The following is a 12,781-nucleotide window of genomic DNA, read 5'->3' on the forward strand; positions in this document are numbered from 1 at the left end:
GAGCGGAAACCGGAGCAGCCCCCCCCCTCGCGGAACGGGCCTGGTCGTCATGGAGACGGGAGCGCGGGGCGGGGGGGGCAGTGACGGGGCAGAGCCAGAACCGGTCCAATAATTTATTTATTAGGATACGGGGGGGGGGGGCTCCGTGACCCCCCCGTGTGTGCGGGGGGGCGGCTGGAGCGATGTGTCCCCCCCCCACACCGGAATGAAGGGGGGGGGTAACGGGGGCTGCCCCCCCCCGTGGTCCCATGTGCAATGGGGAGGGGGCAGGGACCCCCCCACACCGGAACGGGATGGGGGGGGGACCTGGGGGTGCCCCCCCCCAAGCCAGACCCATAACAGGGACGGGGGGGGGGGTCTATTCCCCCGCCAGGGACACCCCAGGGGACACAACGGGGGGGGGGACAATGGGGAGCCCCAACCCCCCCCAAGGAAAGGGCTCCCCCCAACCTGGGGCAATTAGTGTTTAAATTACCCCCAGGAGGTAATTAGTGTTTAAATTACCCCCCCCAGCGAGGGGGGGGGGCAGGGGCAACACGGCCGGGGCAGGGGGGCCCCATGGACCTCCCGTTTGGGGGGGGGAGGGAACCCCCCCAAATTATTGCATAGAGCAGGACCCCCCCCAAACCCCAAACCCCCCAGGGGACAATAAGGCACTTGAGGGGCAAAACCCCCGGGGGGGTCCGTGACGGGGGGGGGGGGCGGTCACGGGGGGGCTCTGTGACGGGGGGGCTCCGTGATGGGGGTGTCATCGCCGGGGGTGCCATCGTCGGGGGGGTGTCATTGTCATCGCTGGGGGTGTCACCGTCATCGCCGGGGGTGTCACCGCCATCGGCGGGGGTGTCACCGCCATCGCCGTCCCCCCTACGCGAAGATGTTGGTGACGAAGTCCAGGAAGCGCTTGGCGTACTGCTCCGGGTGCACCGTGGAGATCTCGGCGCCCGCCTGCGGGACGGTCAGCGGCGACGGGGGCAACCACACCCCCGGGGGGCAGTAACACCCCCGGGGGGGCAACTGCAGCACCAGGGGGGCAATGACATCCCCAGGGGGGCAACGACACCATCCTGGGGCAATGACACCCCTCCAAGGGCAACAACATCCCCAGGGGGACAATGACACCCCCGGGGCAACAACACCCCCCTAGGGCAATGACACCCCTGGGGGGCAACCACTCCCCCTCTACCCCAGGACAACACTCCCCCAAACTGCAGCAACACCCCCCCGGGGTAGCAACACCCCCAGGGAGGCAACAACACCCCCGCAGGGCAACAACAACCCCAGGGGGCAACAGACACCCAGGGGTCAACAACACCCCCCCCAGGGCAACAATACCCCTACAGGGGCAACACTAACCCCCCAGGGCAACAACAACCCCAGGGGGCAACAAGACCCCCAGGAGTCAACAACACCCCCCCGGGGCAACACCCCTCCATTTGGGGCAACACCCCCCCCCCCCGGGCAACAACACCCCCACAGGGGCAACAAGACCCTCAGAGGGGTAAAACACCCCCTTGGGGCAAAAACATCCCCCCAGGGGGCAAACACCCCCCCCGGGGGGCACAACCCCCCGCTCACCCCGTGCTTGACGGTCTTGGCGGCGTGCGCGGCCTTCTTGCGCGCGTCGTACTGCGTGAGGATGTCGATGAGGCCCATGAAATAGACCTCCCTGCGGGGGCCGCCTTGGGGACGGGGACACGGGGGGTGAGCCCCGCGGCGTCCCCCGTGTCCCCCGCGGCCCCCGCGGCCCCCGCTCACCCTCGGCGCCCCGCACGCCGTACACGTCCACGTAGGGGTCGAAGTCGCCGGGGCCCAGCGGGCGCTGGGCGCTCAGGTAGCCGCCGATGCCCTCCGGGGAGGTGCCGTAGGAGCCCGCGACGGCGCCCGGCCCCTCGTCGCCCTCCTCGTCCTCCAGCTCCTCGTCCTCGTCCTGCTCGGCGCGCGCCACGTCGTGGATGCCCAGCAGCAGGCTGTAGTCCATGATCTTCAGCTGCACCAGGAACTGCGGGCGCCGCGGGACGCGGCCACGGGTTGGCCAAAGGAGGCGGCCATGGGTTGGCCAAGGGTTGGCCAAAGGAGGTGCCCATGGGCTAGATATGAGTTGGCCAAAGAAGGTGGCCATGGGCTAGCTATGGGTTGGCCAAAGGAGGCGGCCATGGGTTGGCCAAAGGAGGTCCCATGGGTTGGCCAAGGGTTGGCCAAAGGAGGTGCCCATGGCTAGGTATGAGCTGGCCAAAGGAGGTGGCCATGAGTTGGCCAAAGGGGGTGGCCAAAGAAGGTGCCCATGGGCTGGCTATGGGTTGGCCAAAGGAGATGACCAGGGGGTGGCCAAAGAAGGTTACCATGGGCTAGCTATGGGTTGGCCGAAGAAGGTGCCCATGGGTTGGCCAAAGGAGGTGCCCATGGGTTGGCCAAAGGTTGACCAAAGGGGGTGGCCAAAGAAGGTTCCCATGGGTTAGGTATGGGTTGGTCAAAGGACGTGGCCATGTGTTGGCCAAAGGACGTGGCCATGGGTTGGCCAAAGGGGGTGGCCAAAGAAGGTTCCCATGGGCTAGCTATGGGTTGGCCAAAGGAGGTGGCCATGGGTGAGCCACGGGTTGGCCAAAGGAGGTCCCATGGGTTGGCCACAGGTTGGCCAAAGGAGATGGCCAAAGGAGGTGGCCATAGGTTGGCCAAAGGAGGTGCTCATGGGTTGGCCAAAGGAGGTGTCCATGGGTTGGCCAAGGGTTGACCAAAGGGGGTGGCCAAAGAAGGTTCCCATGGGCTAGGTCAAGGGTTGGTCAAAGGAGGTGGCCATGGGTTGGCCAAGGGTTGACCAAAGGGGTTGGCCAAAGGAGGTGGCCATAGGTTGGCCAAAGGAGGTGCTCATGGGTTGGCCAAAGCAGGTGGCCATGGATTGGTTATGGGTTGGCCAAAGGAGGTGGCCACGGACCATTCTGGGGAGGGGAGCCCACCCGTGGTGCCCAGCTCTGCCCGGTGTCCCCAGCCCTGCCCGGTGTCCCCGCCCACCTCCACGTCCCTCTTGAGCTTCTCCATGAAGTCCCTCTTGTCGTCCTCGGCCACGTAGAGCTTCTCGCCCTTGTTGAGGAAGTCCACGTCCTTCAGCGTGGGCAGCTCCTTGCCCTGCGGTGACACGGCCGCGTGGGACGTCCCCTCCCCACGCCAAGCCACCCAGGGGGTCCTTGGGGCTCCTCCCCACCCCCACGGGGCCCTGCGCGTCTTGGGGACGCCCTGGGGACCGGCGCGGTGGCACCTCGGTCCCTGCGCGCAGGGATCAGCTGGGGACGAGGACGGTGGCACCCGCGTGTCCCCCACACCCCACGCCGGTACCTTCTCCTTGTCACTGGCTTCTCGGGACACCAGGGACCCCTGGGGGGACCAGAGGCTGCGTTAGGCCGGGGGGAGCAGAGGGGACACAGGAGGGGACAACGGGGCCGTCCGGGTCCCCAGGGACAGGAGCCGCTTTGGGGGTCCCGGCCCCGAGCGTCCCTGTCACCCTGCGGTGACACCGGATGCCCCGTCACCCCCAGGTGCCACCAGGGGTGTCCCCGTCACCCCCAGGTGTCACCAGGTGCACTGTCCCCCCAGGTGGCCCTGGGCACCCCGTCACCCCCGAGTGGCCCTGGGCGCCCCATCCCCTCGAGGTGACACTGGGTGCCCCGTCACTCCCAGGTGTCACCGGGCTCCCCTTCCCCTCCCAGGTGGCACCGGGGGCCCCATCACCCTGAGGTGTCCCTGTCCCCCCTATTCTCCCCGTCCCCCCCGGTGTCCCCATCGCCCCTAGTGTCCCCGTCCCCCTGGTGTCCCCGTCCCCACTGCTGTCCCTGTCCCCCCTGGTGTCCCCATCCCTCCAGTGTCCCTATCCCCATCAGTATCCCCATCCCCGCCGTGTCCCCATCCCACCCCATGTCCCCGTCCCTCCTAGTGTCCCCATCCCCCCGGTGTCCTGTCCCCCCTAGTGTCCCCGTCCCCCTAGTGTCCCTGTCCCCCCGGTGCCCCCATCCCCCCTAGTGTCCCCGTCCTCCCTGGTGTCCCCATCCTCCCAGTGTCCCTGTCCCCTCTAGTGTCCCTGTCCCCCCGGTGTCCTGTCCCCCCTAGTGTCCCCGTCCCCCTAGTGTCCCTGTCCCCCCGCTGTCCCCATCCCCCCCGCTGTCCCCATCCCCCTGGTGTCCCCATCCCCCCTAGTGTCCCTGTCCCCCTGGTGTCCCCATCCCCCCGGTGTCCCCATCCCCCTGCTGTCCCCATCCCCCCAGTGTCCCCGTCCCCTCTAGTGTCCCCGTCCCCAATGTGTCCCCATCCCCTTGGTGTCCCCGTCCCTCTCCGTCCCCCCGTCCTCCCAGTGTCCCCGTCCCCCTGGTGTCCCCGTCCCCCTGGTGTCCCCGTCCCCCCCGTGTCCCCATCGCCTTGGTGTCCCTGTGCCCCCCTAGTGTCCCCATCCCCCCGTCCCCCCGGTGTCCCCGTCCCCCCCGTGTCCCCATCCCTCTCCGTCCCCCGTCCCCCGGTGCCCCCGTTACCTTCAGGTCGTACTTCCTGTGCACGGGCAGGCGGTGGCCGAACACGTTGCGCATGACGAGGACGTAGGTGTCCTCGCTGTCCACGCTGGCGCGGTACATGCCGAGGAGCTGGGGCAGGAGCGTGGAGCCGTGGCACTGCACCACGTACTGGGGACATGGGGACATGGGGACACGGGGACACTGAGCGTGGAGCCGTGGCACTGCACCACGTACTGGGGACATGGGGACACGGGGACATGGGGACACTGAGCGTGGAGCCGTGGCACTGCACCACGTACTGGGGACATGGGGACACGGGGACATGGTGACACTGCACCACGTACTGGGGACATGGGGACATGGGGACATGGGGACACTGAGCGTGGAGCCGTGGCACTGCACCACGTACTGGGGACATGGGGACATGGGGCTGTCACCGTGTGTCCCCACAGCGCGGAGCCGTGGCACTGCACCACGTACTGTGGGGACATGGGGACATGGGGACATGGGGACACTGAGCGTGGAGCCGTGGCACTGCACCACGTACTGGGGACATGGGGACACGGGGACATGGTGACACTGCACCATGTACTGGGGACATGGGGACACGGGGACACGGGGACACTGAGCGTGGAGCCGTGACACTGCACCACGTACTGGGGACACGGGGACACGGGGACATGGTGACACTGCACCACGTACTGGGGACATGGGGACACGGGGACACTGAGCGTGGAGCCGTGACACTGCACCACGTACTGTGGGGACACGGGGACACGGGGCTCAGTGTCACCATGTGTCTCCATGACAGCTGTGGCACTGCACCACGCACTGGGGACATGGGGACACGGGGTTCAGTGTCACCGTGTGTCCCCATGACAGCCGTGGCACTGAACGACGTACTGGGGACACGGGGACATGGGGCTCAGTGTCACTGTGTGTCCCTGCAGCTGCTGTGGCACTGCACCACGTACTGGGGGACACAGGGCGCTCAGTGTCCCCATGTGTCCCCCCGTGTTCTCCCACATGTCCCCGTGTCCCCTCATGTCCCACCTGGTGGTAGTGGCACAGCAGCCCGTGCACGTCGGCCACCTCCTCGCTCGACAGCTCCTTCACCACCAACGTGCGGTCGAACGACAGCAGCAGGCGCCGCTCGCTGCCCTCGGCGTGCGGGGGGCTGCGCGTCAGGGACACCTGCGGGGACGCGGGGACACCGTGACGTGTGGGGGGACACGGTGAGGTGTGGGGACACATGGGGACATGGGGATACGGTGAAGCGCAGGGGACACCTGCATGGGGACACCGTGAGGCGTGGGGGACATGCGGGGACGTGGGGACACGGTGAGGTGTGCGGGGACACGCGGGGACACATGGGGACGTGTGGGGGACACGCAGGGACACGGTGAGGCACGTGGGGACACACCGGGATGCACGGGGACAGGTGGAGACACGCGGGGACACACAGGGGACATACAGGGACACACAGGGCTGCACGGGGCCACGCGGGGACACACGGGGATGCACAGGGAACACAGTGAGGTGCACAGGGGACACGCGGGGACACGTGGGGACACGCAGGGGACATGCGGGGACACACAGAGGGCACGCGGGGACACACGGGGGACACTGTGAGGTGCGTGGGGACACATGGGGACACAGGGACACGCGGGGGACACGCGGGGACATGTGGGGACACACATGGGGACACATGGGGGACACAGTGAGGTGCATGGGGACACACGGGGACACATGAGGACACACAGGGGACACACGGGGGACACACGGGGCCACATGCAGACACATGGGGACACACGGGGGACACAGTGAGGTGCACAGGGACACACGAGGCCATGCGGGGCCACGCAGGGACACACACGGGGACACACAGGGGCCACGCGGGGACACGCGGCGACGTGCAGGGATGAGCGAGGGACACACGGGGACACACGGGGACACACAGGGACACACACGGGGACACACGGGGACACGTGGGGACACACGGGGGACACGCGGCGATGTGCAGGGATGAGCGAGGGACACATGGGGACACACACGGGGACACACGGGGACACACAGGGGACACGTGGCGATGTGCAGGGCTGAGCGAGGGACACATGGGGACACACGGGGACACACGGGGACACGCGGGGACACACGGGGACACACGGGGACACGCGGGGACACCCGCGGGGCCACCTGGTAGTCGTGGTCGTCCACGGCGAAGCGCTCGCGCAGGTTGCGGAACACCTGGGGACAGTACTCCTTGAACTTGAAGTGACCGGGCAGGTTCTCGCTGCGGGGACGGGGGGACGTCAGGGGGTCCCCGTGTCCCCCCGTGTCCCCTCCGTGTCCCCCGTGTCCCCCGTGTCCCCCGTGTCCCCGCTCACCGGTTGAACAGGTGGTTGTTGACCTTGATCTTGGAGCTGGCCTTGAAGTCGTCGGGCAGCAGCATCACGGGGAGGGGGACCTGGCTGAGCTCCGCGATCTGGGGGGACGGGGACGGCGCTGTCACCACCCCCGTGTCACCGTCACCAACCCCTGCTGTGTCACCGCCACCACCCCCCAATGGCACCGTCACCAACACCTGTGTCACCGTCACCAACCCCCGTATCACCGTCACCAACCCTCTGTGTCACCGCTACCACCCCCCAATGTCACCGTCACCAACCCTCTGTGTCACCGCCACCACCCCCCAATGGCACCGTCACCAACCCCTGCCCCGTGTCACCATCACCAACCCCCAGGTCACCGTCACCAACACACGCCATGTCACTGTCACCAACACCCGCAGTGTCACCGTCACCAACCCCCCGTGTCACCGTCACCAACCTCACCCATGTCACCATCACCAACCCCCCCCACCGTGTTACCGTCACCAACCCCTCCTGTGTCACCGTCACCAACCCCTGGTGTCACCATCACCACCCCTGTGGCACCAACACCTGTGTCACCATCACCAACACCTGTGTCACCGTCACCAACCCCTCCTGTGTCACCATCACCACCCCCCGTGTCACCGTCACCCCCCCCATGTCACCGTCACCAACCCCTCCCATGTCACCAAGGCCTGGGGGCGGGCCGGGGGGTCGTCCCCTGAGCTGTCACTCCCCTGGCTGGGGGGCCCCTGGGAGGGGCTCTAAGGCCCCTATAGGGACGGGGTGTCCATAGGAGGGGCCCTATAGGGGACGGGGGGCCGAGGGGGGCCGAGACCCCCACAGGGGACAGGAGCCCCATGGGAGGGGGGCTGGGACCCCCATCGGGCACGAGGGGCCCATAGGAGGGGGGGGGGAGAGCCCTATAGGGGGGGAGGCCCCATGGGAGGGGGGCTGGGGGCCCTATAGGGGGGGAGGCCCCATAGGAGCGGCGCTGAGGCCCCTATAGGGGATAGAGGCCCCATGGGAGGGGATCTGGGGGCCCTATAGGGGGGAGGCCCCATGGGAGGGGATCTGGGGGCCCTATAGGGGATAGAGGCCCCATGGGAGGGGGGCTGGGGGCCCTATAGGGGATGGAAGCCCCATGGGGGGGGGATCTGGGGGCCCTATAGGGGATGGAGGCCCCATGGGAGGGGATCTGGGGGCTCTATAGGGGGGAGGCCCCATGGAGGGGATCTGGGGTCCCTATAGGGGATCGAGGACCCATGGGAGGGGGTCTGGGGGCCCTATAGGGGATCGAGGCCCCATGGGGGGGGATCTGGGGGCCCTATAGGGGATGGAGGCCCCATAGGAGCGGCGCTCAGGCCCCTATAGCGGATGGAAGCCCCATAGGAGCGGCGCTCAGGCCCCTATAGGGGATGGAGGCCCCATAGAAGCGGGGCTAAGACCCCTATAGGGGATGGAGGCCCCACAGCAGCGGCGCTCAGGCCCCTAAAGGGGATGGAGGCCCCATAGCAGTGGCGCTCAGACCCCTATAGGGCACGCCGGCCCCACAGCAGCGGCACTAAGGCCCCTATAGGGGATGAAGGCCCCACAGGAGCGGCGCTGAGGCCCCTATAGAGGATGGAGGCCCCATAGGAGCGGGGCTAAGGTCCCTATAGGGGATGGAGGCCCCATAGGAGCGGGGCTGAGGCCCCTATAGGGGATGGAGGCCCCACAGGAGCGGCGCTGAGGTCCCTATAGGGCACCATGGCCCCATAGGAGCGGCGCTCAGGCCCCTATAGGGGATGGAGGCCCCATAGGACCCGCGCTCAGGCCCCTATAGGGGATGGAGGCCCCATAGGAGCCGCGCTGAGGCCCCTATAGGGGATGGAGGCCCCATAGGAGTGGCGCTGAGGCCCCTATAGGGGATGGAGGCCCCATAGGACCCGCGCTGAGGCCCCTATAGGGGATGGAGGCCCCATAGGAGCGGCGCTGAGGTCCCTATAGGGGATGGAGGCCCCATAGGAGCGGCGCTGAGGTCCCTATAGGGGATGGAGGCCCCATAGGACCCGCGCTGAGGCCCCTATAGGGGATGGAGGCCCCATAGGAGCGGCGCTGAGGTCCCTATAGGGGATGGAGGCCCCATAGGAGTGGCGCTGAGGCCCCTATAGGGGATGGAGGCCCCATAGGACCTGCGCTGAGGCCCCTATAGGGGATGGAGGCCCCATAGGAGCGGCGCTGAGGTCCCTATAGGGGATGGAGGCCCCATAGGAGCGGCGCTGAGGTCCCTATAGGGGATGGAGGCCCCATAGGACCCGCGCTGAGGCCCCTATAGGGGATGGAGGCCCCATAGGACCCGCGCTGAGGTCCCTATAGGGGATGGAGGCCCCATAGGAGCGGCGCTGAGGTCCCTATAGGGGATGGAGGCCCCATAGGAGCGGCGCTGAGGTCCCTATAGGGGATGGAGGCCCCATAGGAGCGGCGCTGAGGTCCCTATAGGGGATGGAGGCCCCATAGGAGTGGCGCTGAGGTCCCTATAGGGGATGGAGGCCCCATAGGACCCGCGCTGAGGTCCCTATAGGGGATGGAGGCCCCATAGGACCCGCGCTGAGGTCCCTATAGGGGATGGAGGCCCCATAGGAGCGGCGCTGAGGTCCCTATAGGGGATGGAGGCCCCATAGGAGCGGCGCTGAGGTCCCTATAGGGGATGGAGGCCCCATAGGACCCGCCCTGAGGCCCCCGCAGCCCGCGGGCTCCCCCGGTCCCCCCGCAGGCCCCGCCCCGGCCCCGCCCTCACCTGGTGGCCCACGCCCCAGGCCAGCACGGCCAGCAGGGGGTCGGCGGCGCGGGGGCGCGCGCACGCGCTGCGGCACGAACCGCTTCTGCTTCCGCTTGGTGCGGCCGCGCGGCGCCGCCGGGCCCGCCGCCGCCATGCCGCCGCGCCGCTTCCGGCCCGCCGCGCCGAGCTGCCGCCGCGCTTCCGCCCGCGCCCGCGCCGCTTCCGCTGCGCTTCCGCCCTCACTCGCCCGCACCCGCCCGGCTTCCGCCCGTACCCCCCCGGCTTCCGCTTCGCTTCCGCCCGCACCCGCCCCGCTTCCGCTGCGCTTCCGCCCGCACCGCCGCGCGTCACGGCGCCACGCGCAGGCGCGCTGCGCTCCGCACGCTATAGGCGCCTTATAGCGCCCTATAGGCGAGCGCGGCGCGGAGGGGGTTGGGCACCCCCGGCTGCTCTGGGGCACGTGTCCCTATAGGGGGACCCTATAGCGCCTATAGGGTGTGTGCGGCGCCTGCTGCGGGGGCCGTATGGATCTATAGCCCTCCCCGGGGGCACCGCAGCTATAGGGGCTATAGGGCACGCGTGCCCCCCGCGAGGCGCTGTGTTCCCTATGGGGGCGCTGCGCGGTGCCTATAGGGTCCCATAGGGCTCCCACGCTCAGCGTAAGGGGCTGCGAGCCCCATAGGGAAACCCCGAGCTCCCTATAGCGGCTGCGTCCTGCCCGCGCTATGGGGCTGCTCTGCCCCCCTATAGGGCTGCTCTGTCCCCCTATGGGGCTGCTCTGCCTCACTATGGGGCTGCTCTGCCCCCCTATAGGGCTGCTCTGCCTCCCTATGGGGCTGCTCTGCCCCCCTATGGGGCTGTTCTGCCTCCCTATGGGGCTGCTCTGCCCCCCTATAGGGCTGCTCTGCCCCCCTATAGGGCTGCTCTGCCCCCCTATGGGGCTGCTCTGCCTCCCTATAGGCTGCCCCTATAGGGGAGCGGGGGAGGCGGGGAGAGGGGCAGGATGCGGCCGCCCGGGCCCCCCCCCCCCGGGTCCCCGTGACCCCCCCTCCCCGGTTCTCCGGGTCCCCGAGACCGCCCCGGTCCCCTCCGGGTCCCCATGACGCCCCCGGATCCTCGTGACACCCCCGGTCCCCTCCGGGTCCCCGTGTCCCCCCCGTGTCCCCCCGTGTCCCCCCCGTGTCCCCCCCGTGTCCCCCCGTGTCCCCGGTCCCCACGGAGGCGGCCGCAGCGTCGCTTTCCTTTATTGGCGGCTCCGCGGCGGCGGCGGGACATGCAGCGCGGGGGGGCGGGGGGGGCTGCCCCACGCGGGGGGGGGGCGGGGGGGGAGCTGCCCCACGCGCGGGGGGCGGGGGAGGGGAGCTGCCCCCCCCAAGCGCCGCTGCCCCACGCGGCGGGGGGTCGGACATTCCGCTGCGTTCGGCTTAAGGCACCTCGGGGGGGCGGGGGCGGCGCCCCCCCCGTGCCCCCCGCCGTGGGGCAGGACCCCGGGATGGGGGGGACGGGGGGACGGCGGGACGTGGGGCAGAGTCCCGCCGTGGGGCAGGGCCCCGCCGTGGGGCGGGTCTCTGTGGGGGGTCCCGCCGTGGGGCAGGTCGCTGTGGGGGGGTCCCCCGTGGGGCAGGTCGCTGTGGGGGGTCCCGCCGTGGGGCAGGGGGCAGATCCCCCTGTGGGGCAGGTCGCTGTGGGGGGTCCCGCCGTGGGGCGGGTCGCGAGGGGCAGGTCCCCGCCGTGGGGCACCGGGACGTGGGCGGGTCCCCGCCGTGGGGCGGGTCGCTTGTGGGGGGGAAGGTCCTCGCGACGTGGGGCTGTTCGCTGGGACGCGGGGCGGGTGCCCGGAGCGTGGGGCAGGTCGCTGTGGGGAGGTCCCGCCGTGGGGCAGGGGGCGGGGCCCCGTGGGGCAGGGGGCGGGTTCCCCCGTGGGGCAGGTCGCTGTGGGGGGTCCCCGCTGTGGGGCAGGTCGCGAGGGGCAGATCCCCGCCGTGGGGCAGGGGGCGGGGCCCCCGTGGGGCAGGTCGCTGTGGGGGGTCCCCCGTGGGGCAGGGGGCGGGTTCCCCGTGGGGCAGGTCGCTGTGGGGGGCCCCGCCGTGGGGCAGGTCGCGAGGGGCAGGTCCCCCCGTGGGGCAGGTCGCTGTGGGGGGTCCCCGTGGGGCAGGGGGCGGGTTCCCCGTGGGGCAGGTCGCTGTGGGGAGGTCCCCGCCGTGGGGCAGGGGCGGGTCCCCCGTGGGGGCGGGCGCGGCGGCGAGCACATGGGACACGCGGGGCGGCACCGGGACATGCGGGCGGGGCCGGCGGGACCTGCGGGGGGAGACAGGGATGGGGGCGGGGACCGGGATGGGGTTCCCGTGGGATCGGGGGGGGGGCCGGGAATGCGGGAATCCACGGGATGGGGGTTCCCGTGGGATCGGGGGGGGGGCAGGGAATGCCGGGAATCCACGGGATGGGGGTTCCCGTGGGATCGGGGGGGGCAGGGAATGCCGGGAATCCACGGGATGGGGGTTCCCGTGGGATCGGGGGGGGGCAGGGAATGCCGGGAATCCACGGGATGGGGGTTCCCGTGGATCGGGGGGGGGCAGGGAATGCCGGGAATCCACGGGATGGGGGTTCCCGTGGGATCGGGGGGGGGGCAGGGAATGCCGGGAATCCACGGGATGGGGGTTCCCGTGGGATCGGGGGGGGGGGCAGGGAATGCCGGGAATCCACGGATGGGGGTTCCCGTGGGATCGGGGGGGGTCAGGGAATGCCGGGAATCCACGGGATGGGGGTTCCCGTGGGATCGGGGGGGGGCAGGGAATGCCGGGAATCCACGGGATGGGGGTTCCCGTGGGATCGGGGGGGGGGGGCAGGGAATCCCGGAATCCACGGGATGGGGGTTCCCGTGGATCGGGGGGATCCCAAGGGGTCCGGGGGGTCCCAAGAGACATGGGGGGTCCTGGGAAACCCCCGGGGGGCCGTGGGTGGAGCCTGGGGGGGATGGGGGGTCCCGAGGGGTCCCAGGGGTTCCGGGGGGGTCCCGGGGGATCCCGTGGGGTCCAAGGGGGTCCCCGGGGATCGGGGGGTCCCGGGGTTCCGGGGGGTCCAGGGAGTGCCGGGTGTCCGGTGGGTCCGGGTGGTCCCGGGTGGGTCCGGGGGGGTCCCTGGGGGGTCCCGGAGGGTCC

The 12,781-nt window shown here is 70.0% G+C and overlaps 1 protein-coding gene across 1 annotated transcript; it reads right to left on the minus strand.

Annotated features, from left to right (window-relative positions):
• Positions 1-864: 864 nt before the first annotated feature.
• On the minus strand, positions 865-9,698 carry LOC148591940 (phosphatidylinositol 5-phosphate 4-kinase type-2 gamma-like). The gene is made up of 10 exons (XM_088536414.1): positions 9,642-9,698; positions 6,878-6,975; positions 6,687-6,783; positions 5,544-5,684; positions 4,512-4,658; positions 3,328-3,366; positions 3,007-3,120; positions 1,756-1,999; positions 1,576-1,679; positions 865-945 (listed from the first exon to the last, which is right to left on the minus strand). Exons 2-10 carry the CDS (start codon positions 6,940-6,942, stop codon positions 865-867), a joined length of 1,032 nt encoding a protein of 343 aa, XP_088392540.1. The 5' UTR covers positions 6,943-6,975; positions 9,642-9,698.
• Between the last annotated feature and the right edge of the window lie 3,083 nt (positions 9,699-12,781).

The sequence above is a fragment of the Tinamus guttatus genome, unplaced genomic scaffold (assembly GCF_059628265.1).
Source record: "Tinamus guttatus ecotype Peru unplaced genomic scaffold, ASM5962826v1 Tinamus_guttatus_pri_ptg000665l, whole genome shotgun sequence".
NCBI classification, from domain to species: domain Eukaryota; kingdom Metazoa; phylum Chordata; class Aves; order Tinamiformes; family Tinamidae; genus Tinamus; species Tinamus guttatus.

Coding starts and splice junctions, on each gene's coding strand:
- LOC148591940 (XM_088536414.1), bottom strand. CDS start 6,942: ATGCTGCTGCCCGACGACTTCAAGGCCAGCTCCAAGATCAAGGTCAAC. Junction 3,367..4,511: donor ACAGGAAGTACGACCTGAAG/GTAACGGGGGCA, acceptor TGGTCCCCCCAG/GGGTCCCTGGTGTCCCGAGA. Junction 946..1,575: donor CCAAGACCGTCAAGCACGGG/GTGAGCGGGGGG, acceptor ACCGTCCCGCAG/GCGGGCGCCGAGATCTCCAC.